The sequence below is a fragment of the Haliotis rubra genome, unplaced genomic scaffold (genome assembly GCF_003918875.1).
Source record: "Haliotis rubra isolate DU_JTF1 unplaced genomic scaffold, ASM391887v1 Scf1, whole genome shotgun sequence".
NCBI lineage: Eukaryota > Metazoa > Mollusca > Gastropoda > Lepetellida > Haliotidae > Haliotis > Haliotis rubra.
In genome coordinates, this window is record NW_025764891.1 from 1,605,822 (window position 1) to 1,632,665 (window position 26,844).

Genomic DNA, 26,844 nt, shown 5'->3' on the forward strand with positions numbered 1-26,844 from the left:
CGACCTAAACGCCGATAAGTATAACAGACATTTAAAAGACAGCCCTTGTTGTTCTTGTGGACATCAGAGTGAAAACGCCCTACACTATTTCCTCACTTGCCGTAACTATACTCGGATAAGACTTAATATGTATTTTTACACTACCGGTTATAACCTGGATACCATTCTTAAAGGAAACAAAGAACTTACTCCCTGTGTAAACCAGAAAATAGTTGAATCCGTCCACGATTATATAACCAAGACACAACGCTTTAAATTTTCTCAGGAAAATAATTAGATTTACTCAACAACCTTCTCATGATTGATTTATATTTCTACAATGGTTTGTGAGACACACACAACTGTAACTCTCTAACTTATGACTACTTAGAGAATAGTTGTATTTCATGTAATCTGTATATATTTATACATTTAAAAATATTATATTTACGCAATGGTCAGTATCGATGACGTCAAATCCTGAATTTTCATGTTTATTATATGTTGCATGGGAGCGGTGTTAATATAAACAGTAATGCTTGTTCACCAATCCCAATTCATCTTCATGAATAAAAATATGTTTAAATCAATTACAAGAAAAAGATACACATCATTTATCACCAAGAATCATTCTCATAAGATTATTTTGTTATGATAATCTTAACTAATTGCTCTTAATTATTAACCCAGATATAAAGAATTGAGACATGATTGCAAGTTAGCAGAGGACGTAAGAATTAAAAACAGCAAACTGTGTTGAAAACTGATACATGTGAGTGAGTGACTTTAGTATTTAGCAATATTCCAACAATATCCTGACGGGAGACACTAAAAATTTGCTTCACACATTGTACCCATATCGGGAATCGAAGCCTGTGTCTTAGGCGTGACGAGCGAACGCTTTTACCACTAGGCTACCCAGCCGCTCCTGATAAATGTGATGTGTAAAACACTTCACCAATGAAATCAGTTACACCGGTTGGTTGGTATGACCGTGTCAAAAGTGTTATTGTTTCCCCATTTAAACATCTTACTATTGAATGATTTAACAACGAAGTTATTTCAACTGAGAAAAGGGAAACAGTGGATGATGCAGAACGTTGTATTTCTGCTTTTCTTCCAAATAACACATTTGTAGATTTATTCTTTAGGTTTTGGATATATTTGGGAACAGCAGTCTATTAGTAACAGACACGAGTTTGATTCTAGATTAAAATTTTGTAACAAACACAAGTTTTCAGAGTTTGATTCTAGATTAAAATGTTGCTGTGTAAGTCTGGCACTCTTTTATATTTGAAAGTCATAAAACAAAAATATATGCTCTTTTTAAGCCTAGTTTCGGCCGAGAACTGTATCTACGTTGTGTACAAATAAACACGTTTAGGATAACTATGGCAAGATTTAGATGTGGATCTCATAACTGTAGGATTAAAACTGGTAGATACAATAAATGGCAGCCTGATAAGAGAATGTGTGAATATTGTGACAGACAATGTATTGAAAATGAATACCATTTTTTATTAGTGTGTGATTATTATAATGACTTAAGGATTAGATATATTGCAGTTTTACAAGAATCCATCTTTACATAACTTTAATATGTTAATGTCATCAGCAAATATTGAAGTTATTAGAAATACTGCTATGTATATTTACTATGCAAATGTAAACGTTCCGCATCCTCCTCATTGTACATCTCATCCGTAATTATCTGTTATACATCCCCCACGGGAAAGCCTGTAACCATTCTTGTAAGTATCGGCCTATGGCCTACATTACAGTACAGTAAGAAAATACAGACTGAATATAAAGATAAAGAACACAGTAGTAGCTATTCTTGAATGGAATACTAATCACTGCAATATGTCCAGGGCCCCGCTCCACAAAGCGATCGTAGCACTAAGATGATCGTAACTCCCATACTTTAACATAGACTTACGACAGTCGTAGCGCTACGATGGCTTTGAGGAACGGGGCCCTGGACGTCAGATGTAAGTATCATCATTCCTTAATAACCGACAAAGTACAGAATATAACAAATCTGTAATATAGCCTAGACAAAATGTTCTCACGTGTACACACGTGCTGTAATGGACGCACACAAACATGAGTCCCGTGTTGGAAACAGGATCCCGTCTCCGATATAATCGTCACGCCGAAGACCCGGGTTCGATTCCCCACATAGGTACAATACGTGAAGCCCATTTCTGGTGTTCCCCGCCGTGATATTGCTGGAATATTGCTAAAAGCTGCGTAAAACCAAACTCACTCACTCACTCACTCACTCAGAGATATAAGATAATCACATGTGAGTAAGTGACTTTAGCCTTTAACAATATTCCAGCAATATCCTGACGGGAGATACTAGAAATTTGCTTCACACATTGTACCCATGTGTGGAGTCGAACCTGTGTCTTAGGCGTGACGAGCGAACGCTTTTACCACTAGGCTACCCAGCCGCTCCTGATAAATGTGACGTGTAAAACACTTCACCAATGAAATCAGTTACACCGGTTGGTTGGTATGACCGTGTCAAAAGTGTTATTGTTTCCCCATTTAAACAGCTTACTATTGAATGATTTGACAACGAAGTTTTTTCAACTGAGAAAAAGGAAACAGTGGATGATGCAGAACGTGGTTTTCTGCTTTTCTTCCAAATAACACATTTGTAGATTTATTCTTTAGGTTTTGGATATATTTGGGAACAGCAGTCTATTAGTAACAGACACGAGTTTGATTCTAGATTAAAATTTTGCTGTGTAAAACTGGCACTCTTTTATATTTGAAAGTCATAAAACAAAAATATATGCTCTTTTTAAGCCTAGTTTCGGCCGAGAACTGTATCTACGTTGTGTACAAATAAACACGTTTAGGATAACTATGGCAAGATTTAGATGTGGATCTCATAACTGTAGGATTAAAACTGGTAGATACAATAAATGGCAGCCTGATAAGAGAATGTGTGAATATTGTAACAGACAATGTATTGAAAATGAATACCATTTTTTATTAGTGTGTGATTATTATAATGACTTAAGGATTAGATATATTGCAGTTTTACAAGAATCCATCTTTACATAACTTTAATATGTTAATGTCATCAGCAAATATTGAAGTTAGGAAATACTGCTATGTATATTTACTATGCAAATGTAAACGTTCCGCATCCTCCTCATTGTACATCTCATCCGTAATTATCTGTTATACATCCCCCACGGGAAAGCCTGTAACCATTCTTGTAAGTATCGGCCTATGGCCTACATTACAGTACAGTAAGAAAATACAGACTGAATATAAAGATAAAGAACACAGTAGAAGCTATTCTTGAATGGAATACTAATCACTGTAATATGTCAGGGTCTCCGCTCCACAAAGCGATCGTAGCACTAAGATGATCGTAACTCCATACTTTAACATAGACTTACGACAGTCGTAGCGCTACGATGGCTTTGAGGAACGAAGCCCTGGACGTCAGATGTAAGTATCATCATTCCTTAATAACCGACAAAGTACAGAATATAACAAATCTGTAATATAGCCTAGACAAATGTTCTCACGTGTACACACGTGCTGTAATGGACGCACACAAACATGAGTCCCGTGTTGGAAACAGGATCCCGTCTCCGATATAATCGTCACGCCGAAGACCTGGTTTGATTTTCACATGTGAGTGAGTGACTTTAGTATTTAGCAATATTCCAACAATATCCTGACGGGAGACACTAAAATTTGCTTCACACATTGTACCCATATCGGGGAGTCGAACCTGTGTCTTAGGCGTGACGAGCGAACGCTTTTACCACTAGGCTACCCAGCCGCTCCTGATAAATGTGATGTGTAAAACACTTCACCAATGAAATCAGTTACACCGGTTGGTTGGTATGACCGTGTCAAAAGTGTTATTGTTTCCCCATTTAAACAGCTTACTATTGAATGATTTAACAACGAAGTTATTTCAACTGAGAAAAAGGAAACAGTGGATGATGCAGAACGTTGTATTTCTGCTTTTCTTCCAAATAACACATTTGTAGATTTATTCTTTAGGTTTTGGATATATTTGGTAACAGCAGTCTATTAGTAACAGACACAAGTTTTCAGAGTTTGATTCTAGATTAAAATGTTGCTGTGTAAGTCTGGCACTCTTTTATATTTGAAAGTCATAAAACAAAAATATATGCTCTTTTTAAGCCTAGTTTCGGCCGAGAACTGTATCTACGTTGTGTACAAATAAACACGTTTAGGATAACTATGGCAAGATTTAGATGTGGATCTCATAACTGTAGGATTAAAACTGGTAGATACAATAAATGGCAGCCTGATAAGAGAATGTGTGAATATTGTAACAGACAATGTATTGAAAATGAATACCATTTTTTATTAGTGTGTGATTATTATAATGACTTAAGGATTAGATATATTGCAGTTTTACAAGAATCCATCTTTACATAACTTTAATATGTTAATGTCATCAGCAAATATTGAAGTTATTAGAAATACTGCTATGTATATTTACTATGCAAATGTAAACGTTCCGCATCCTCCTCATTGTACATCTCATCCGTAATTATCTGTTATACATCCCCACGGGAAAGCCTGTAACCATTCTTGTAAGTATCGGCCTATGGCCTACATTACAGTACAGTAAGAAAATACAGACTGAATATAAAGATAAAGAACACAGTAGTAGCTATTCTTGAATGGAATACTAATCACTGCAATATGTCCAGGGCCCCGCTCCACAAAGCGATCGTAGCACTAAGATGATCGTAACTCCCATACTTTAACATAGACTTACGACAGTCGTAGCGCTACGATGGCTTTGAGGAACGGGGCCCAGGACGTCAGATGTCAGTATCATCATTCCTTAATAACCGACAAAGTACAGAATATAACAAATCTGTAATATAGCCTAGACAAAATGTTCTCACGTGTACACACGTGCTGTAATGGACGCACACAAACATGAGTCCCGTGTTGGAAACAGGATCCCGTCTCCGATATAATCGTCACGCCGAAGACCCGGGTTCGATTCCCCACATAGGTACAATACGTGAAGCCCATTTCTGGTGTTCCCCGCCGTGATATTGCTGGAATATTGCTAAAAGCTGCGTAAAACCAAACTCACTCACTCACTCACTCAGATATAAGATAATCAAATATATTTTATGTTTATGTTTAAAATTCCTAAGTATGCACATCCTTTTATGATGCATTTGTAAGCATTAATTTTGATAAGAGTTAATTTTGCTCCAAGCAAAATATAACTATTCATGCCATTACATTCTGTCGTTTGGATTAAATAGTAAACTGTGTTTAACAGTGTGAATATATGTTGAGACTGCCTGATATACACCACGTTTTCTTACTAATGTCAACATGTGTTTGAGACAACGCTGTGTCTACTATTGCATTCATCAGCCATGGAATTTTTGTGTCACCAAACAGTGAAGATGCCATGCTGCTATAAGTTGTTGATAACATTTTTCTTAAATGATGTAAATGTTTTCTTTCGGTGGTTTGCAGAAACAGTGACATTTGAATACTGCACACACTTGTGTATTGCACCAACAGTCAACACTCACTCTTACTTCAGCTGAAACCAGTAATATGGCAACTAGACACGATGGAATAACATACATTTGACACTGAAAACTGCACTTAATTTGAATGAAGTTTAGATTCTGTAATTTATCATAACTATTTGGGTTAATGTCTTCATGAAAACTACAGTGATCGACGGCATGTAAACTTCTATAAGAACTGACAGAAATCCAGAAATGGTATAATGTTTTGTGCCGACCTTCACATACAGGTGTTATGATATGCTGTTCTCCATTTCGTGAACACCTGGTGTCATATTTGTGCAGTGGTTTAATCAGAGAAAATGAACATATTTTAATATGTGGAATTGGCGTTTATGACCTCCTTCTGGAGGACGCGAGGCTGTATAAAAATAAACCAATTTAAAAATGTTCTAGCTCGTATCGGATTGAGTCATGAAATGATTCCCCATTTTGGCGACAAGTGCTTGTGGGACCTACTCATTTGAGCTAAGCTGAAGCAAGATATCCAAAGGAAAACGTCCTATCTACACTCACATTTATATGTCGATGTGTGACCAAGAACTAAAATACCCATAAACTATTGATTGAGAAACACGATATACCTTTTTGTATTTACGCATACAGTAAAACCTGGCTTTACTGGCACTTGCTGTTGAGAAGGGTCCTATACACACAAAGGGTTTTGAGAGAGTGGAAGGTGGTTCGATCCCCGGTCACGCAAGACCAAATGACGTCATTGGCCGGTAGTTGTTATCCTGTATAAAGTACTCACTGGTCGGCATGGTGTCGTAATACTGCGATGTGTTACAGCGCAGTCAGCGTTATTCGAAATATATCAGGACTTTGAGAGAAGTCACACACACGCACTGACGCACGGCTACATAGATATTATATATAATTATGCATATGGATATCATTAGCTTAATACCTTCATGGGTAAATCAATCTTGATGAGGTTTTACTTCAAGGCCAGCAAAATGGACTTTTCAACCAGATTTCCCTGTCAGACTTATTATCAATTTTGTATATAAATAATACCACAACCCTGTTTCCACATGTTCACACTTTTATTCATAAAACATAGTATAAAACACAAGCATGAGAAGAATCCTCGAAGACTCAGATTACTGCCCAGCGTCTCAGGCACACTGGACATGTTTACAGGAGCAGTATTTGGGGACACGGACGGCTTCCTCTCTGATCCTCAACGTCGCGATATTGTAGTTGTCGCAGTAGGCCCAGACGTACACGATGTCGTAGGATTCAACGCACATGTTGCGGGACTGGAAGGCGTTGCCGTGGTGGTGGCTGTTACAGTAGTTGTTTCTGAAAAAATGGGAAAATGTCAGTAAACATGTTACTGGTAGTGCATGGCAATATTAGCATCACATTTACAAATTGTCAATAGACTGACAGTAGTTTGACGTTTCCTTGCTAATGGCTAACAATCACTGTAGCCAAGTACTTGCTAATCGCCTCCGATCAATGTCAGAAAGTACTTACTAATGGGTGACGATCCATGTCAGAGAGAGAGATTCTTTATTTCCTCCAGACGATCATCCGAAGATCAAACATATTATATAAATGTAGATACAAGAAAGGGGGCAAAGTTACAAAATTGATATAGATGTATATACAATTATATATAGTACTTGCTAACGGCTAACGATCAGTGTCAGCAAGTACTTGCCACTGGTTAACGATTAATGTCAGAGAGTACTCGCTGGAGGCTCACGTCAGTTTCACCAAGTACTTACTTGTGGCTTGCTAGTTATGTGACATTACCAGTTTCAGCATAAATACAGCATGGAATATTTGCTAATATATATCAAAAGCATAAATGTATTATAGTGTGAATATTCCAGTGGATATTATTAAGTAAGTTGGGTTATTTTAATGAACATTATGAATTTCTTGCTTTCATAATTGTAAACTTAAGCTTATATGACAAACTTTGATGTTATCAAATCGTTATACTTTCTTCAAAAAGTAAAGGTGTCACAATACTTTCCAAAAACTCGCCATACGTTTTGATACAATTTATAGCTCCTATATAAGGATGAATGTTGTTAAACGAAGGGTAAGTTACTCCTACTTATACCTGTACATAATCCCAAGACAACAAAAATTATTTAATTTAGCTACGATCCAGGTTGTAGGCTGGCGTGCAGTGAGCCTAGCAGCAGAGTGAGATCACCATTTTATCTTAACCTACGACCAGCACTAGAATGGCCGGGATCATTCCCATATTTACAGAACAATATGGATAGACTTTGTGTTAGAAATTCAACAGGCTTTGTGCGTTCTTTCACACGCACAGGCATGACAAAGGCATTAAACCGAAAAGGACAACAATTCCCACAATATCTGTAAATTATTGTTTCAAGAACAAAACAAAGACGAGACTAAACTCAATAAAAGAATCCATTAAAGTCTGGTTATAAAATCCTCACGGTGACAAAAACACTGTCCAGCAGGTTGATTAAAGGATATACAACCACAGGGTGCAGAGCGTTAGGCTTGGCGTGATGATATCCCTGCGAGGGTTTAAGCCAAGAGGATTATCCTTAATGCCTGGATCAGGTCCGAGCAATACAAGTAAAGCATCTGCCACTGACAGATCGTAGGGATGGGACAGTAATTTTGGTTGAGATATTTCTGATTTGAGCTGACTCACTTACTTTGTGTCTGGGGTTTTTAGGGCAATTATTCATAATCGTGTTTGTTTCTTGTTTTCTCTGATTGCTGTGTGTTTATTCTGAAATTTTCTTCGCAATTTGGTGATTTTAGCATGATATATACATTAGTTTGTACTGTGTAGTAACGTGTGGTTTTGGAATGTATTGCTCATCCATTATGTTCTTATACACTGTCAATTTGTTTCCTGTAGATTGTGAAAGTCCATACTAAAATTCATTGCCAAAATATGTTAAGGCCACCGGATCACAAGACGTTAAACATATCGGTTTGTAGTGTTTACTGAAAATATTATATTTGAATATTGTGCAAGTATCGTTAGCTGGAACGATATGTACCTAAATCTCAGACACCTCATAAAGATTTAATTGTTTAAAATAATAATCTTAAAATTTCGTCCAAAACTAGAAATGACCATACGAAACAGTGTGATCATTGTACCATTTAGAATCCTACTTTCAACGTCGGACTTTTACAATGGATTATGGATATAACGTGGTGTCTGTAAGGTTCGTGTAAGACCCGTGTATATGTGTTATGTAGATATACGTATTAACCTATGTGACTTACGCGCAGTATCCGTAGTCCACCTCCTGCAGATCAGACAACACCCAGCAACGGCCGCCGTACCTGTCGAAGCTCCTCAGTCTCTTCCTGATTGTTGGGCAGGAATAGGAATAGTCTCTGAAATCAGTGATCAATCGGGGGTCATTTTCATTAAAAAATATATATAATATATCTAACTAGTTTTCGAACTTTGCTTGCTTCCTTGTTCTGCTCAGTGTGTTAGATCATTACATGTCTTTAAATTGTTATGTTTGGTTTCATTATATTTTCTGTGTGTAAGCTTGAATATGTTTAAACATTAAATGTGTGACATACACGTCGAACACGCCACTGGTGGGCTCGTTGAGGGTCGGGGGGAGGTAGATGGATAGGTCCAGACGCTGGGATTTCTCAAGGTTGATGGCATCACTGAAATAGGATACAAACGATAGATTATCATTGTAACACAGTGCTGAACATAACATCCTATTTCCAAAGTTCGATGCATGGCTGTTTACATTTCTTACATATTTTCATGTACAAACGCTGTGTCATTATCACAGACGGCAAAATATTGATATTTTTACTGATTTACATTGTGCCAAGTTTAAATTTAAAAAAAAGGAATTGTTATATCTATTGCTGCAAATAACAATAAGTAATCGGCACTGAAACCAGTAAAAAGCATTACACCTGTGTCAATTATTTTAAACAATATCAGTTTTGAAAAATATGTTTTATCCAATAATGCAAGGAAAGAATACGATGAAAAATAGCATTACACGAAATATGTACAAAATTTATGAACATATTTCTCAGATATCATTTTTTCAAATAATACCACGAAGATACATGCCTCGGTAACAATAGAAAAAACTGTCAGTGTGTAGTCTTTTGGCTTCCTTGTTTCGATTCACATTTCCATCAATGCAAAATACAAGTGCTTACACTTCTTATCAAGACTCTGATAAATCTTTGAAGGGCATTTAGAAGTGGAATGCATAAGAAAAGTAAGATTTATGGATGTCAACTTCCTTATTGTGAATAACATCAGGTATAGTGAAGGAGAAAGCATTCCTTCCTGAAAATTCACCTGATGAAGAAGCAAGCATAAACTCCTGAAATTTCCGATGAAGGAGCAAGCATTCCTTCCTGAAAATTCACCTGATGAAGAAGCAAGCATAAACTCCTGAAATTTCACCTGATGAAGGAGCAAGCATCCACTCCTGAAATTTCCCATGATGAAGGAGCAAGCATACACCCCTAAAATTTCACCTGATGAAGAAGCAACCATAAACGCCTGAAATTTAACCTGATGAAGGAGCAGGCATACACTCCGAAACGTCGTGTTGTTCACAATAAAGAAGTTGGCTTCGATAAATCTTGCTTTTCCTAAGCCTGTTATTATAAGCATGTATTTAGACCACAAAGTTCTACAGATATTACATTATACAGACAACAAAACAGTCTTACATTGGGAATCCTTCAGCGTTGTCAGACAGAATCCCGAGGTCAGCTTCAAGGTTGTACGGCTTGACACATTTGCTGTTGGCGTTGGGGAAGTGGGTGTCGAGGTGGTTGTAGAAGTCGTTGTAGTGGTTGTTGTAACCGCTACTATAAGGAACGTTCTGTTGGGCAGGGTTTCCAAAAGGGAAGTTCGGACCGAAAGGATGAACTGGCGTGTTGGCGACGGTAGGAAGAAGTGGGACTTGATCGTTGACACCGACGTTGCCCTGGTGGTTGTTGTAACCGCTACTATAAGGAACGTTCTGTTGGGCAGGGTTTCCAAAAGGGAAGTTCGGACCGAAAGGATGAACTGGCGTGTTAGCGACGGTAGGAAGAAGTGGGACTTGATCGTTGACACCGACGTTGCCCTGGAAGGGGAAGTTGTTGCCGAACATGTTGGCGTCCTTGGAGAGGACGGGGGAGTTATAGTCAGCCTGGCGTTTGAATAGGGAGTGCTGCTTCACAAACGCTGTCAGAGTGCATGTTACACAGGCAAATAAAATGAAAACCTGAAATAAAGAATATTATTAAGTTGTATTTCTTTTCTTCATCATCATTACCGTCGTCAGCAAGAGGTTGCATCGTACGAGTTAGAGATTTAAGGCATTTTACGTGCGCTTTATGAATTATTACTCACTGTGGCTATGTGTCGTTAAACAACCGACATTTTCTAGGCATATATTTTGCTTACTTCAGATTATCCAAACTCAAACTTGTTTTCCGTTTACAATACACAAACATGCAAAATGAGTTCTACTTAACCCAATGCAGATTTTAAATTATGAAACAGCCTGTAAGTCAAGTTGTCCCAAGTGAGCGGGAACCATCGCAATATTTTATGTCCACTTCTTATGTCGGATCCATGAACCCTGGACTTTAATTATTATGGACCACCAAGTTCAGACCATTGGTGGACTTCCTTCAGACAGTCTTTGTGTGATTAACAATAGTGCCAATGTCAGATTTCAAGCCTTACAATTAGACACTTTTGTTCATAATTGTTTGTGCAATTAAAACGTATTGTAACTCAAAGGGCGACGGTTAGTATATCTGCATGTTAATGATACAAAGATCATTTCAATCTTTCAAAATCCAAATGCGAAATAATGAGTGAACGAGTGAGCGTTTTTACATTTACGCCGCTTTTAGCAATATTACAGCAATATCACGACGGGGGACACCAGAAATCGGCCTCACACATTGTACCCATGTGAGGAATCGAACCCGGGCCTTCGGCGTGACGAGCGAACGCTTTAACCACTAGGTAACCCCACCGTCCCAAATGCGAAATAAACAAGATATGATAAAAGGCCCTAACTACAGGGAATGAGTAGAGTTCAGGATGACTACGTTATTGTGTTTTACTGGATATTTCAGATTAACTGACGCAACTATTTTCATACAAAATAGAAGAAAGATTATATGCCATACATATTAACATGTTGGCGTCAGAGATACCACTCATGAATCGAATCAACAGAATCCAGTGATTTTCGAATTCTCATGTCCTATTTCATGATAAAGACTTTATGATTTTGGTGGATTTCCAAACTTTAATGGAAAGTATAGTTTTTCAAAGTGTGTAGTGGACGTGTTCTTATGACTATTTTTGCATTTTTAACACTTCGACATTTATGCTTTTGACGTGGTTTCAGAATCGAATCATGACAAATGAATACTCAGTCTTTCAAAATGAATGTTTAACAATACACACGTCCCAGACCAAAAACAAACAACACCCACACGTACAATCGTACAATCATAGACATGTGGCCTGGGCTATCTACGTACACCTGGTCAAATATTATATGTCATTTCTTACAAATCTATAAAAGCAGCGTTCTATGATCATTTGTGACTTGAAAGTCACAAACGTGCCAAGATAGAATTCTAAGACATACATTTAGGTAACTGTGAGGAAAATTTAAGTGTCTACCTTATTCATAAATTGAGGAATTCCAATTCCTGTGAACATATCATTTTCAAGATGCAATAATTTGATCAAAGTAATGAGCAAAACAGCAAGACTGAATTTAGCATGTAATGTACAACTCACCTTCATCTTGAATTTGAACTCGTCGATCCAGCAGATTCAGTAAGAGTAGAGAGGTACCCCTTCGATCGCTATTTAAACCATTTTTGATGAACCGATCAACAATGTCACACCTTGAAGTAATCCAACTAACACATTTTCTTTCTAATAAATAGCACATGGATTACCAAACGCGCTCGTGATGACAGGCACGGAGTTGGTCAAACTCAGTGGACAGTTTTAGTACCCCCTTCAGGAATCTGTTTCCACAGCAGGGATCCCCATAAGCACGTAGGTCAGATCATGTTTGATTTTCTTTGGGAGCGTGTTTTGAATTTTATTTCTTAAGTAAATGCAATGAAACCCTTAACTAACGGCTGAAGCGTCAGTATAGAGCTTCGCTTTAATCCGGGGCGCCGCATTTCGTCATTGCTAAATAGCATCTGGGAAACCATCGACATATTTCGTTTCTGACATGTACGAAACGTATTGTGCATTGCGTTCATAAAATGTTTTTATTGTCAAGGCTCACTGTTATATTAATCTTTAGTTTGAATTCTGAAGAAGTACTATTCTACTTTAACGGCAGTCCCCGTTCTGTTGATGTTGATCGAAAGGTTAACACCAATTCCTCTTTCTGTGTAGTGTAAGAGAGAAGAGCTTTCAGTGGATGATCAAATTATGTATTTCATTGTTCTAATCACCGATCAGTAATCAGCAGATTATAAGATAAACTACTGCCTAAAAGTTCATTTCCCATGAACGCGTGTAAAACGCATGTGACGCTAGTGTGCAACGGGTGTGCAGAGGCGTTTGAGTCCCGTGTCACACGCGTGTGCAACGAGACTCACACGCATGTACCATGCGTGTAGCACGGGATTCAAACGCGCTGCACAGTTTCAGTTGAATATGACGAAAAGCGTTATGGTTGGATGCTTAAAATTGTATGAATTTTGAATCGGAAATATGCCAGAAGTGGTCGGGGATGACCTATGGGATGATTTAGTGGGTTTTTCAAATTTTTTTACGTTAGTGATTCTTTTGCTTATTTTTATGTTGTGTTTGCGTAATTGTTAAGTTAGCTCTATGTGGTTATAAGGGATTATATGAGAACAAGGAGTCCAGGTTTGATAAGATTTATACCTAAGGCTTTGAAGGTTTGGGTGTTATTTAGTGGGTTTATAAGTGTTTGTAGTGTTAGGTGTGTGTTTGCATCCAGTGAACTCCACCATTCTGTATTGTCGGTAGTGTATTTCATGATATGGCTGGAATGTTGTAAAATGAGTCGTAGAACAATACTAACTCACCATATCAGACACACGAATATTATGATGTTAATTCTATTTATTTACACACGTGTGTTAAACTTGTCCTCTTTCAGTCTTATACTGTGATCAAATACTTGGAAGAAATAATGCAACATACATACCATCCCCCGCATGACTACAATACACAGAGTATTTGTTGATTGATTTGGGTTTGTTGTTGCTTTTTGTATATTTACATTTCTTTGGGATTTTTAGTGAGTGAGTGACTTTAGTTTTACGCCTCAATCAGCAATATTCCAGCTATATGGCGGCGATCTGACCACCCGATCCCGTTAGTCCCCTCTAACGACAAGCATGGGTTACAAATGCAGTTAGAGTGCAAGTCCAACCTTGAAGCATGCCTCTCCAGCACAAGATCCTGGATGTCTGCTAACAAGCTGAAACTTAACGACTATAAAACAGAAACAATGGTCATCTCCACAATCTCAAGACAACGAAACCTTATCATCAAAGATATCTCCATTGGTCAATCTTCGATTCCTTTTTCTCCTCTAGTGAAAAACCTTGGCGTTCTTTTGGACTCAAACCTCAGCATGAACAAGCAAATAAATCATCTAGCAAAGACCTGCCACTACCATCTGAAGAACATCGGCAGCATCCGCAAAGTCCTGACAAAAGAAGCCACTGCCACCCTTGTGCGGACACTGATTTTATCCCGCCTTGATTACTGCAACAGTTTACAGTTTTGCATCTCTTCGTCTCAACTCCATCGTCTTCAGAAAATCCAGAACAAAGCTGCACGCATCATCACTCTCACCAGTACTCGCTGTCACATCTCTCCCATTCTAAACTCTCTACACTGGCTCCGTATTCGTGAAAGGATTGATTTTAAGATTCTCTGCCTCACCTACCAGTCTTTCTACAACTCAAGACCTTCCTACCTTCAAGACCTTCTGACACATTACTCTCCAGAAAGAACTCTGCGCTCATCACAACAACTGTTACTTGCTGTCCCGAGCTACAATCTCAAATCATTTGGCTCAAGGACCTTTTCATATGCAGCAGCTTCTCTGTGGAACTCTCTCCCCTATCGAGTTAAAATCATCTCCTTCCCTAAGTACATTCAAAACACGACTAAAGACTCCTCTATTTCTTCGCTACAAGTGACTTCAAATCATCCGTACCTGCCAACTGTATATAGTTTTAACTTGAGCTCAGGAAGCGCTTTGAGCATATCCCTGCGACGTGGAAAGGCGCTATATATATTGCCTATTATTATTATTACTGAAGGCTCATTCTAACCCAGACCTTCACGGGTTTGGGATGTTTCGGGGATTGAGTCTATGAAGAAGGCAAAACATCTTCCACTCATATCATATATGTCAATTACCTTACGAACTTCGCTTGTGCAAAGTCTGTGTTCATATCATAAGTCACGACAATAAACTTTACAGCTGGAATTGTAAAAGTTGTATTAGGCAATGTACAGAATTTATAATGTCCAATCGAACCTAAAATTTGACTCGATCCAAATTCCGTTTTACAAACTTCTTAACATCTTTATTCTTAATATGGGGGGCACCGCTTGATGATTTAGTCAACGCTCAATTCGCAGTGCAGAGTTGCGTTCCTTGGGCACTCCAGGAAACTATGATGGTTGGTTCAAATCGCGGTTTGGCCCGATATTGTTTTTCCCTCATAGTTAACGTAAAGGTGTCATTTAATGTTATCACTCATACTGTCAGGATCCATGCATGTAATTGTCGGGACGGTGGGGTAGCATAATGGTTAAAGTGGCCACTTGTAACGCTAAAGACCCGGGTTCGATTCCCCACATGAGTACAATGTGTGAAGCCAATTTCTGGTGTCCCCCGCCGTGATATTGCTGGAATATTGCTAAACGGCGTACAAACCAAACACACTCATTCACACACTCATGTAATTGTCACACCTAGTATGCTTTTTACGCCCAATGATACCCGTTTCGATATTCGAGACTGGTTAATCTCTGGCGTTGACGGTATATGGTGATGTATCCGTGTCTATATTTAAAAACACAGACACCTCGAATCCGGAACGATGTGTCAACTTCATGCTGTTATACGCAGATTTTTCTCTTGTATGAAATACGCCGCGGGCTCCCCGCTTAAAGCCTGCATATTTCAATGAGGATAGTTTGCATGTTTTCAATGACATGTTGACAGGATGTTCTCAGAACCAGTCAGCCGGGAGAGGATAAGCCATCACAACCTGTTCACGTGGTGTAATATACACCTGTTCATCTTTTGAATAATATACCCCCGGCTGAGCGACATACTTGTTGGATCGTTGTTTGTTGGCCTCGAAAGTTTTCGGTTCTCACCTGTGTTTGCAAGTCTCTTATGGTGAACGCATTAATCTGGATTGAATGTTATGTTAGGTGACATTCAAGATATATCAGGTCCTTTGGCGAATACACACGCACGTACGCACGTACGCACGCGAGCAGGCACACAGACACACACATAAATATTCATGTCCTTCTTTCGACTGAATTTGTTCCTCCGCATTACTTTGAAAAGACTTTGGATAGATCGTTTGGTCTTTTCATTATAAGACCCGTGAAGGCTCCGGGTTAGAATTGATCTTCAGTAACTCCATGCTTGTCGTAAGAGGCGACTAACTGATTCGGGTGGTCAGACTGGCTGACATGGTTGACACATGTCATCGGTTCCCTGTTGCGTAGTTCAATGCTCATGCTGTTGATCACTTTGTTGTCTGATCCAGACTCGATTATTTACAGACCGCCGCCATATAGCTGGAATATTGCTGAGTGTGGCGTAAAATTAAACTCACTCACTCACTTTTCAATATATATTGACTTACAAAAGAAAGTACACTCCAAATGTTTTAGATGTTTGGGGGTTGTTTTATTGTGACTTAAAAGTCCCAAACTTTATGTGGTGTGTTTTGAAAACACCACAGATATCCTACCCGTTGCCAGCTCGCATTATCTTAAACATGGCTATACATCTTTTTGATTGGCATTTGGGAAGCTGATGAATAATAAGACAGGTAATATACTTAATGGATGACAACTTCTTTATGATGTTATGATGCGACGCTTCGGTATAGGATCTACACTCTTCCTTGACAAAGGTGCAAGAACCAATACCGAAACCTTGCATCATTATATGATAAAGAAGTTGTCAGTCATAAAGTATCCTGCCTTTCTTATTGCTATTCAGTGACCTTCAAGATTTATGTCAACCAGATTTAGCTACATAACTCAAGTTTTACAACATCAAAGACCCTGCAGATATACCTTTCAGTGCCTATGCCATCGCGAATAATATTTATTAGAGCTTTCAAGTTAATATCCTTATATTAAATCCTGACGTAAAAATAAAGTCTTTAACTTGTATGTTTACGATCACTGCAAAGGCTTGGGAGAGTTACTAGTTTGGTTGATAATCTGATATATACTGAGAGAAACAAATAAAGGATCACAAGAAAATTGAAGCGTTCCTTTATTATTTTCCAGTTTTCATCAGTATTCGAAGCTGGTGATGAAAACTGGAAAAAGGAACGCTTGAATTTTCCTGTGATCCTTTATTTGTTTCTCTCAGTATATTATGTCTATGTATAAGAGGAGTGTTAATATCCTGGTTGAGCTATTTGATCCTTGGACGAAATCACTCTGGATTTCTGGTCCTGGGGATTGATCTGATCCTCCAACACCGGCCTAATTAGACGTTAGTTGAATGACAGTGACGTGTGCCCATGCATTGCGTTCCTTCCACATCCACCCGAATAAGCAGCCTAGTGCTCAAAGCGGCCTTGTAAAATTCATCTCGCTCACAAGGTTATTAACGACAAGTCCAAATTCATGTTCGTGTTTATCAATTCCTTATGCCTTAACTAGTTTGTTGAAACCCACGCGAACCGTGCAATCTCATTAAATGTGATGTGAGCACAAGAGATAATGTCAAGCTCTCCATGCAGGCAACGTCTCATGTGACGATACCGACTATACAATACAACATCCACTTGTTTGTCCCGACCTAGTTATTCTTACCGCCAGGTAATGTCATTCATCTTACAAGTCTAAACACTGTGTTATGTCATGTCCTGATTTAACACGACCTCAGCTCATACATCCAAGAGCACCTCCAACTTGTCCTACTCGTAAAGATCGGGTTAGAACTAGTCTTCTGCAACCCATACCTGTCGTAAGTGGCGACTAAGGTTATCGGGTGGTCTGGCTCGTTGACCTGCTTGACATATGAATGGAGTTTTTAACTTTTACATCTATACTCACTGCAGAGGTTTGGGTGAGTAACAAGTTAGCTTGGTGTTATTCTATACACTATGCATAAGTAAAAGGGGAGTGTTAAGAGTGAGTGAGTGAGTTTAGTTTTACAACATCCATGAGCATCGATCTGCGCAATTGGGAACCGATGACATGTGTCAACCAATGATGACATGCGTCAACGGTATCGGGTGGTCAGGCTCGCTGACTTGGTTGACACATGTCATTGTATCCCAATTGTGTAGATCGATGCGCCTGCTGTTGATCACTGGATTGTCTGGTCCAGATTCGTTTATTAACAGACAACCACCATATAGCTGGAATATTGCTGAGTGCGGCGTAAAACTAAACTCACTCACTTGCGCAGTAAAAACAACAACATGGGGACATCTGTAATAGACACATAATAGATAAACATATTGCATTGTACATAGTCACTGCACATGCACAATGTCGTCACAACTGGTAACTGTCGACCCAGGATTGGGGTTATGGTGTACAATTACCAGTCTGTTTGCTAGACGCTCGAGTTGTCCTCGTTGTGGAGGCTAATCCTGGCAGGGTCTGTACACGCATCTGCTTGTGGTTCCGTTCCTGAGAAACAACCACGCCCATTCCTCATCGGGCACGACAACGCGGAGAACGGAGCCGGGCGGTTACTCTCCTCCTACAAGGGTTTAACGACATCGCCATTCTCAACGATGTTGTGGTTATTAGCAGCGCTTTGTCTTGTCACATATTCAGGTGAGAGATATGTCAAGCAAGCCCTCAGTGTGATTAATGTAGAGCGTATGCATGAATAACAGTAACGCGTGTGCTTTTATTAAATTAAGACCTTCTGCTTTCATTTTAAACGTATATATATCTCAACACGCTTGAGTTGGATTGAGGTTGATTAAGGCGTTGAAATTCGCAATCGCAATGTTACGTATGCCAGGCTTTGCTAGTCGTATATGATAATCCTTGTTGTCTTGGGTTGTCAGCCTGATAGCTGTCCTCGTATCCCTGTTTTCTCACACGAATGAGGAACTTGAGATGAATTCCTCTTGCAAAACTATCTTTTGTGCGTGTGAGGCTAATGTTGGACAGTTACAGGTGGCCCTTTCGTCTAAGTCGCCTTGCAGAGTTGCCTCCCCTTAAAGATCCTGTGTTTCGAATCCTAGATTCATTTCGATTACGATCCTTGGTATTGCGAACAGCGTTTCTCCAAAGTGATACATTTGTAAAGCCTGCCCAATTCTCACATACAGGCGACAAACCGTCATATTATTAACTAAAATATTGATCAGAGCAGTGTTAAACCGAACCCCACCTGTAGCTACTCACTAGTGTAGAAGGAACACGAAACGTCGGCCGATTGGAGCATTCACACCATTGGTGAGCATGTGGATGACCTCAAAGTTATTGGTCATCTATTCCCCAAGTAAGAGGACCCGTGAAGATGCGGGTTAGAATTGGTCTTCAGCAACCTATGCTTGTCGTAAGAGGCGACAAACGGGATCGGGTGGTCAGTCTCGCTGACCTGGTTGACACATGTCATCGTATCCCAGTTGCATAGGTCGATGCTGGTGTTTCCAACACGTCCATTCTATATACATAATGACTATCTTACATAAAACATATGTACATGATTAAATTATGCAGAGATTAGGCACTAATCAAAATGATACTATTCCATGATCAAGAAGGACATCAAACACCTAGTGTTAACGCCACGCAGCAAATAGAGAACAGGACATTGTAATATTTTAGAGTGTTGTTCCTGAGCATATGCATGCGTAGGTGTGTGCGTTTATGATATTATTCACTTGATTAACGTCATTTCACACTCTCACAGCCGGATCCGTTTTTATTCCTATTTCATATACAAAACTGCTGAGTCGATGTCAAATGTCTTCATTTCTGAGGTATACATGGATGTGGGGAATATCTTAGGAGATCATGACGTTAACCACACGGTCATATTTACAGCCTGTCTTTGTTAAGAAAACCGATACCGTCAGTCAGCAGTGCGTACCTTCGTGGGGATATATATAGCATGGGGTTGTGTTTGTTTAGGAACGGCATATGGAGCTGAGACACAGGGATGAGTGTTAAGCATACTTGCATTAGCCTCCCGTGATTTACAAGACAGTAGGTTCATGACACCTTAAGTTGAGTGAGTGAGTATGGTTTTACGCCGCTTTTAGGAATATTCCAGCAAAATAACACGGCAGGGGACACCAGAAATGGGCTTCACACATTGTAGCTATGTGGGGAATCGAACCCGGGTCTTCGACGTGACGAGCGAACGCTTTAACCACTAAGCTACCACACCGCCCCTCCTTAAGTTGACTCCAAGTAACTATACAAGAACCCCAATATTACTGATTGGAAATCAATTCTCTAACTGATTGACTGCTTTTCCCCACATGGAAGGTATGCCTGAAGCCCATATCTGGTGTCCCCCCACCGTGATATTGCTGGAATTTTGCTTAAAGCGGCGCTAAACCATTCTCAGTCACTCACTCACTCACTCACTCAGATGGCTTGTGAAGTCTGAAGTCTAATTGAATTATAGGCCTATGGAATGAACCTCCACAAGAGGATCCCCTTACAGAAACATTATTTGAGGCCAGCATAGACTGACATGATGACTTGCAAACGTTTTGTCTGTTGTTGTCTCATACCCTGGTCCAATACACAACTGCTTCTCTTAACTGTGTCACATGCATGTTAAAGTGAATAAAACGGCTCAGTGAATGAAGGTTATTTGATCAAGGACTGACGTAACGAAACACGTGACAGGTGACGTTTCGGAGCGTGAAGTTTGTTGTGTGATTGTACTGTGAATGGCGCTTGGAAATGAGAAGCTACGGGTCGCTTTTTATATGAGTACATAGGCGGATCCAGAGGGGGGTGCAGAGGTGCGCACCCCCCCCCCCCTTTTGTGCTGAAAGTTTGTTAAATGACCATTGAAACTCGGGTGAAAATGAAGTGTGCACCCTCCTTTTCTCAATAGTGTGGACCCCCTTTCTCGAAAAGCTGTATCCACCCCTAGAGTACGTTGTGTGTTTGTCTGACTTCCAGCTCTGATAACACTGGTACATATATATTGGCTTCTATGGTCTGTGTGGCCAAACTGTGAATGGCGCAGCGCTATATTGACGTCAAACACTGAGATGTGGTTTTGTACTGGCAGACAAAAGAATTTAATGGGAATATAAACTCGACAATCGACATCGCGCATCAAAGGAGCGGCGATGTTTACAGCAAAATTTATAACTCGGCAGCTTGTGTTATCGTAGCCCTGTAGTGTGTGCCGCTACTTGTGTCTAAAATAGTCACATTTATGTCTGGCCTAATGTCGATTATTTGCAAGCCGTCAACATATAGTTGAACTATTGCTGAGTGCAGCTTTGAACTAATCAGTTACTCACGCACTATCAGTGATTGAGTTAGGTTTTACGCCGCTTTTAGCAATATTCCAGCGACCAGACCAGACTCCAGAAATGGGCCTCACACATTGTACCTATCTAAGGAATCGAACAATTAGGCCACCCCACTGTCACACCTACTATCACAATGCACGGCCTGATGTGGAAGATAATTTAATTAGAAACAATTGTTCGTCATGTCGAAGTACCAGGTTCGAATCCCCTTCTTGGTATATACAAACATGCACCTCAATAGTATCGAATGCGGTGGCATAGTGCCTCCTTCCCATTAATTAACCATAACAGGGGAAAATGTATGTTCAGATAACACATACCTATAATTCACTAAGAGTTCATCAGGTCATGACTGATCTGTGTTACAGATTGCAGTCTGTACCCGTATGGAGAAGGAGATGTGACCCTCAATACAGACAACGTACCTGTCAACCTTGGCAACAGCTACAATTACTTCGGCAGGAAGTTCGACACCGTTTACGTGAGTACAGCCGTGAGAGTAGACGTACAACGTCACTGTTTGCACGTTGCCTTGTCATCGTTAAAAGTACATTACATCCCAGACATATCTTTGACACACGAGCCACCTTTGATCCATTGTAAACTGCTGAGCACAAGAAAGGATAGAGGGTTCGTATATTACACTATATGTCTGACTAAAAAACTCCCGCTGTGACATTGCTGGAATATTGCTAAAAGCGGCGTAAAACCATACTCACTCACTAAAACTACAAACGTTACAAGGCTTAAAACGGTTGCCGAAATACTACACACTTCAGTTTCAAAATATAACACAATACCTTATCAAATACAGCACCATCGATTAAACAGGTCTTCTTTTTGTTTTTCTTCATTTTTCGACACCGCCGATCAAATACGGATCTATATTTTCTTTTGCCCGGAAGTTTTCTTTTCTTTTCAAGTCCAGCACACTAGGTTTGGTTGAAGTTCGTTGGCATGGAATAGATACATTAGGGGTGTCACATCGCGATAGGAAATGCGAAAATGGTTGTTTCTGTCAAATAGTTTGTGCTGACTTAAATGACAGGCTAATGTCAGGTGTAATGTATTTGTATCAATTACCTTTAACAGTTAGTTTTGGTATACGCGGTGAAGTAATCAAAGTTGAATTAGTTATCCGGTCGAGTTATTACTACAGAGTAATGTCCAACATTAAGGACATTCGTCATCATATAGAGTTTCGCGTTCTATTTATGTGACTCCTGAACACGAACAGGTATTTCCCCGGAGGCACACAATTTGCTATTAAAACGATTTGTGACCATACATATATTTAAATGAGGTTCATATGCCGGGTGAAAATGAAATGTGCACCCTCCCTTTCTCAAAAGTATGCACCCCTCTTTCTAAAAAGGCTGTATCCGCCCCTGAATTTCAAAACTAATAAAAAAGAAACAATATCAGAAGTCATAATTCTCAGTTTGCTGCCTTTACGTAATTATTACACAGACTTAAACCATTTTAACATCAGCACTTATGCCAAAGCGAAAAATGAAAAATGCTCTTCAAGAGTAGGCGCAGAGTACCATATACTAGCACACATACTTGAAATGGTCGGGTCGGGACTCCGTGAAAGAGTAGGTCCCCAGTCGTAGAAGTGGCTTGATGGATAACGATATTCAGACCCGGTGACGTGACTGAATATCATCGCATCCCGATGATCAATGCCCATTACGTAATTTACTAGACTGCCTGATTCAAATTGTTTATGGGTCACCGTCATATAGGTGGAGGACTGCAGAAATAAGCGAAAAATACCCAAAGGAATTCACTTTGTTTCAGTAAACATACCACACTACTTACAGAAACCACTAACCCATGATTTACATTTATGAATTAGATTAGCAAGGACGGTGTTGTTGGGCTCAACCCGGACGTCAAGTATGAAGAAGTTCGTTTTCAAGATGGCAGCCGTGACCCCGACCATGACCTTTCCTTTCTGGCGCCGTTCCATTTTAATGGAAACAACATCACAAGTGACTCGGAGGGGAAGATCTACTACAGACTATATTACAGCAACACCACTGAAGACCAAGACTTCCTGACCGAGCTACGGTACTACATGCTGAATGCTACAGTTGGTAATTTGCCGTTCGAGCCGGCTGTAGCTTTAGTGGTCACGTGGGAGAACGTCACAGCCGCGTCTCAGCCGTGTGAATGTCAGGTAATCACTACATGTATTCAATTGCCATGTTCAGTGTTGTTTCTCTGGCTTCATTGTTTCAAGGGATTGGCGTTAGTTATTGTGCTCATAAATTCCTTTAGTAAATTTCTTTCTGTTCCTAACATTCAAAATGCATTGGCGTCATAATATAATGTTTGGCCTCTTAGATGTCTAACAGAGCCATCAGAGCCATCGTATGCCCTTAACTGAACGGCATCGTTGGGAGAGACAAATTGTCTGCCGTGTTGTTGATCTGGAAAATGAACAGTGTCTTCAAGGTATATAGAATACGACATAATCATGTCGCTACGTTATTTAGAAACGTAGAGTTAGAAACGTATGCACTTATTACCAAAATAATTAACATGCAGTATGAAGAACTGAAAATTCTTGGCTATCGATTTCCATTCTCCTTTCCCACAATGCTTATCAACCAATCAGATTACAACACAACATCCCATCTGAATTCTATTACTAAGTATTTCAGTAACATCTCCGAAGTTATTGACAATGATTATACGAAAGATCATGAATTTGGATCATGATAACCAAGGGGTGCAATTTTGTAAGCGTGTAACGGAGCTGTAAAAGTTGTTAACGAAACAGATTTAGGTCAATATTATTAAACATGAATATAACAGTGTTATTTTTTACTTTCAGAGAGCAACATTCCAAATGGTCCTTGTTGCCTGCTCACTCAATACTTTCATTATCTTCAACTACAACGATATAAGTTTGACGATAGAGCAGTTTTACCAGGTACGTGCATGTTGTAACTTTAACATAACTATTATACTGATGGGCATTATCAAGTATACATCTATGTTTAATGGTGACTGAAAATGAAATGATTATTTGATCATGATGTATTGACTACAGGGATTATTTGTGATGTACCATACATACATAATGTCAGCGAGCATCACATAGGAGCTGACCTGCGCATAACGTCTCAATGAACTTGGGGTAGAAATTGTACAATACACAATAATGAGTGAACCATTTCAAGAGTGTACTTTCTATTGTCTGAAAGTTTTTCTATACTGTGCATCCATTCTGTCTATGAACTCCGTGCCATTCTTTGAAGCAATACCAATAAAATGTTATTGTTGTTTTTCGTGTTTCATTTTATTCAAGGCGTTATACAAATTTATCACATAGATATAAAAAAAATGAATTTTGATAATTCGTCAATGTTCGTTCGAGTATATGGTTTCTTTATATCTGGTCAATCTTGTAATCGTGTGTATTTTCAATGCATTTAATTACAACAATCCTGCTGGAGCCTTGTGTTTTGTTCTGAAGGCGGGTATAAATGGAGGTCATGGAGTTGGATGGACGAGTGTGTGTACCGGATGTAACCTCATCGACCTGCCGTCTACAAGAGGAAGTGACGTCACAGGCAGATTCATTTTCCGAGTGTCGAAAGATCAACTTGAACGTTCAGGCTGCACTATCGATGGAAGTATGCCCTTAAGATGTTTGTCTAATTATCCTATGGTCATAAGAATCAGAAGCATTCAATAAGTTTTTGTGAATGTGGAGTCGTATTTATTTCACTTATATACTGGGACGGATACTATTGTAGACGGCGCCTGTATATGTGATTTGCTTCCACAAGCCATGAATCGCTAACTGTGGGATCCCAACTATGATCTTGAGACATGAGACTATCATTTGGGTCTGTTGTCTGAGCTGATATTAGTGATGATGTCCTTGCAGTGTGGAATATTGATAGTTACTGACGTGTCACTGGGTGAAACATACCAGCACCCCTGGTTTCATGGATCGGAGGAAGGCTACCCACCAAGGTTAAGCTGACCTGTTTTAAATATATTTAAAACATCGTTAACCACAACTCACTATCTCACTTTTAGGTACGCTACAAATTCTCCCAAAATATGCCGGCATGTTTGGAGGGGAACTTCTGGACATTTCCGGTCCGTGTCTGGACGACATCAACGTGTCCGTCATGTGTCGGTTCGGGAGTGGTGAGAGTTCAGTAACCTCCGAGGGGTTCAGGTTTAACTCCATGAGGTTGAAGTGCCCTGTGCCGAGACTCACGGGGAGAGGACCAGTACCGGTGGCTGTGTCCGTGGACGGTGGGAGCACCTTTACAGGAGATGGAACCATCTACGTTGGTATGTTATTGTGTGACTTTTCTTAATTCAATATCACGTTTTCTCTGCTACAAAAAGGTCATCATAATAAACCTAACAAATTTTGAAAAAAATGTACAACGTCCAAACGTAATGATGTTCATTTTATTTCATCTGACAAAGCAAATTTTACCCTTAACATCTCCGAAGTTATTGACAATGATTATACGAAAGATCATGAATTTGGATCATGATAAACCAAGGGTGCAATTTTGTAAGCGTGTAACGGAGCTGTAAAAGTTGTTAACGAAACAGATTTAGGTCAATATTATTAAACATGAATATAACAGTGTTATTTTTTACTTTCAGAGAGCAACATTCCAAATGGTCCTTGTTGCCTCCTCACTCAATACTTTCATTATCTTCAACTACAACGATATAAGTTTGACGATAGAGCAGTTTTACCAGGTACGTGCATGTTGTAACTTTAACATAATTATTATACTGATGGGCATTATCAAGTATACATCTATGTTTAATGGTGACTGAAAATGAAATGATTATTTGATCATGATGTATTGACTACAGGGATTATTTGTGATGTACCATACATACATAATGTCAGCGAGCATCACATAGGAGTTGACCTGCGCATAACGTCTCAATGAACTTGGGGTAGAAATTTTACAATACACAATAATGAGTGAACCATTTCAAGAGTGTACTTTCTATTGTTTGAAAGTTTTTCTATACTGTGCATCCATTCTGTCTATGAACTCCGTGCCATTCTTTGAAGCAATACCAATAAAATGTTATTGTTGTTTTTCGTGTTTCATTTTATTCAAGGCGTTATACAAATTTATCACATAGATATAAAAAAAATGAATTTTGATAATTCGTCAATGTTCGTTCGAGTATATGGTTTCTTTATATCTGGTCAATCTTGTAATCGTGTGTATTTTCAATGCATTTAATTACAACAATCCTGCTGGAGCCTTGTGTTTTGTTCTGAAGGCGGGTATAAATGGAGGTCATGGAGTTGGATGGACGAGTGTGTGTACCGGATGTAACCTCATCGACCTGCCGTCTACAAGAGGAAGTGACGTCACAGGCAGATTCATTTTCCGAGTGTCGAAAGATCAACTTGAACGTTCAGGCTGCACTATCGATGGAAGTATGCCCTTAAGATGTTTGTCTAATTATCCTATGGTCATAAGAATCAGAAGCATTCAATAAGTTTTTGTGA

The 26,844-nt window shown here is 39.3% G+C and overlaps 1 protein-coding gene across 1 annotated transcript in view; it reads left to right on the forward strand.

Annotated features, from left to right (window-relative positions):
* The first annotated feature begins 20,294 nt into the window (after window positions 1–20,294).
* The window catches only part of LOC124286646, a 38,573-nt gene continuing 32,023 nt past the window's right edge, over window positions 20,295–26,844 (forward strand). Inside the window, exons 1-8 of the mRNA XM_046723081.1 lie at window positions 20,295–20,301; window positions 21,683–21,795; window positions 23,176–23,499; window positions 24,160–24,258; window positions 24,805–24,964; window positions 25,377–25,636; window positions 25,968–26,066; window positions 26,613–26,772. Of these exons, the coding sequence (XP_046579037.1) occupies window positions 20,295–20,301; window positions 21,683–21,795; window positions 23,176–23,499; window positions 24,160–24,258; window positions 24,805–24,964; window positions 25,377–25,636; window positions 25,968–26,066; window positions 26,613–26,772 (1,222 nt within the window). The remainder of the gene's footprint in view (window positions 20,302–21,682; window positions 21,796–23,175; window positions 23,500–24,159; window positions 24,259–24,804; window positions 24,965–25,376; window positions 25,637–25,967; window positions 26,067–26,612; window positions 26,773–26,844) is intronic.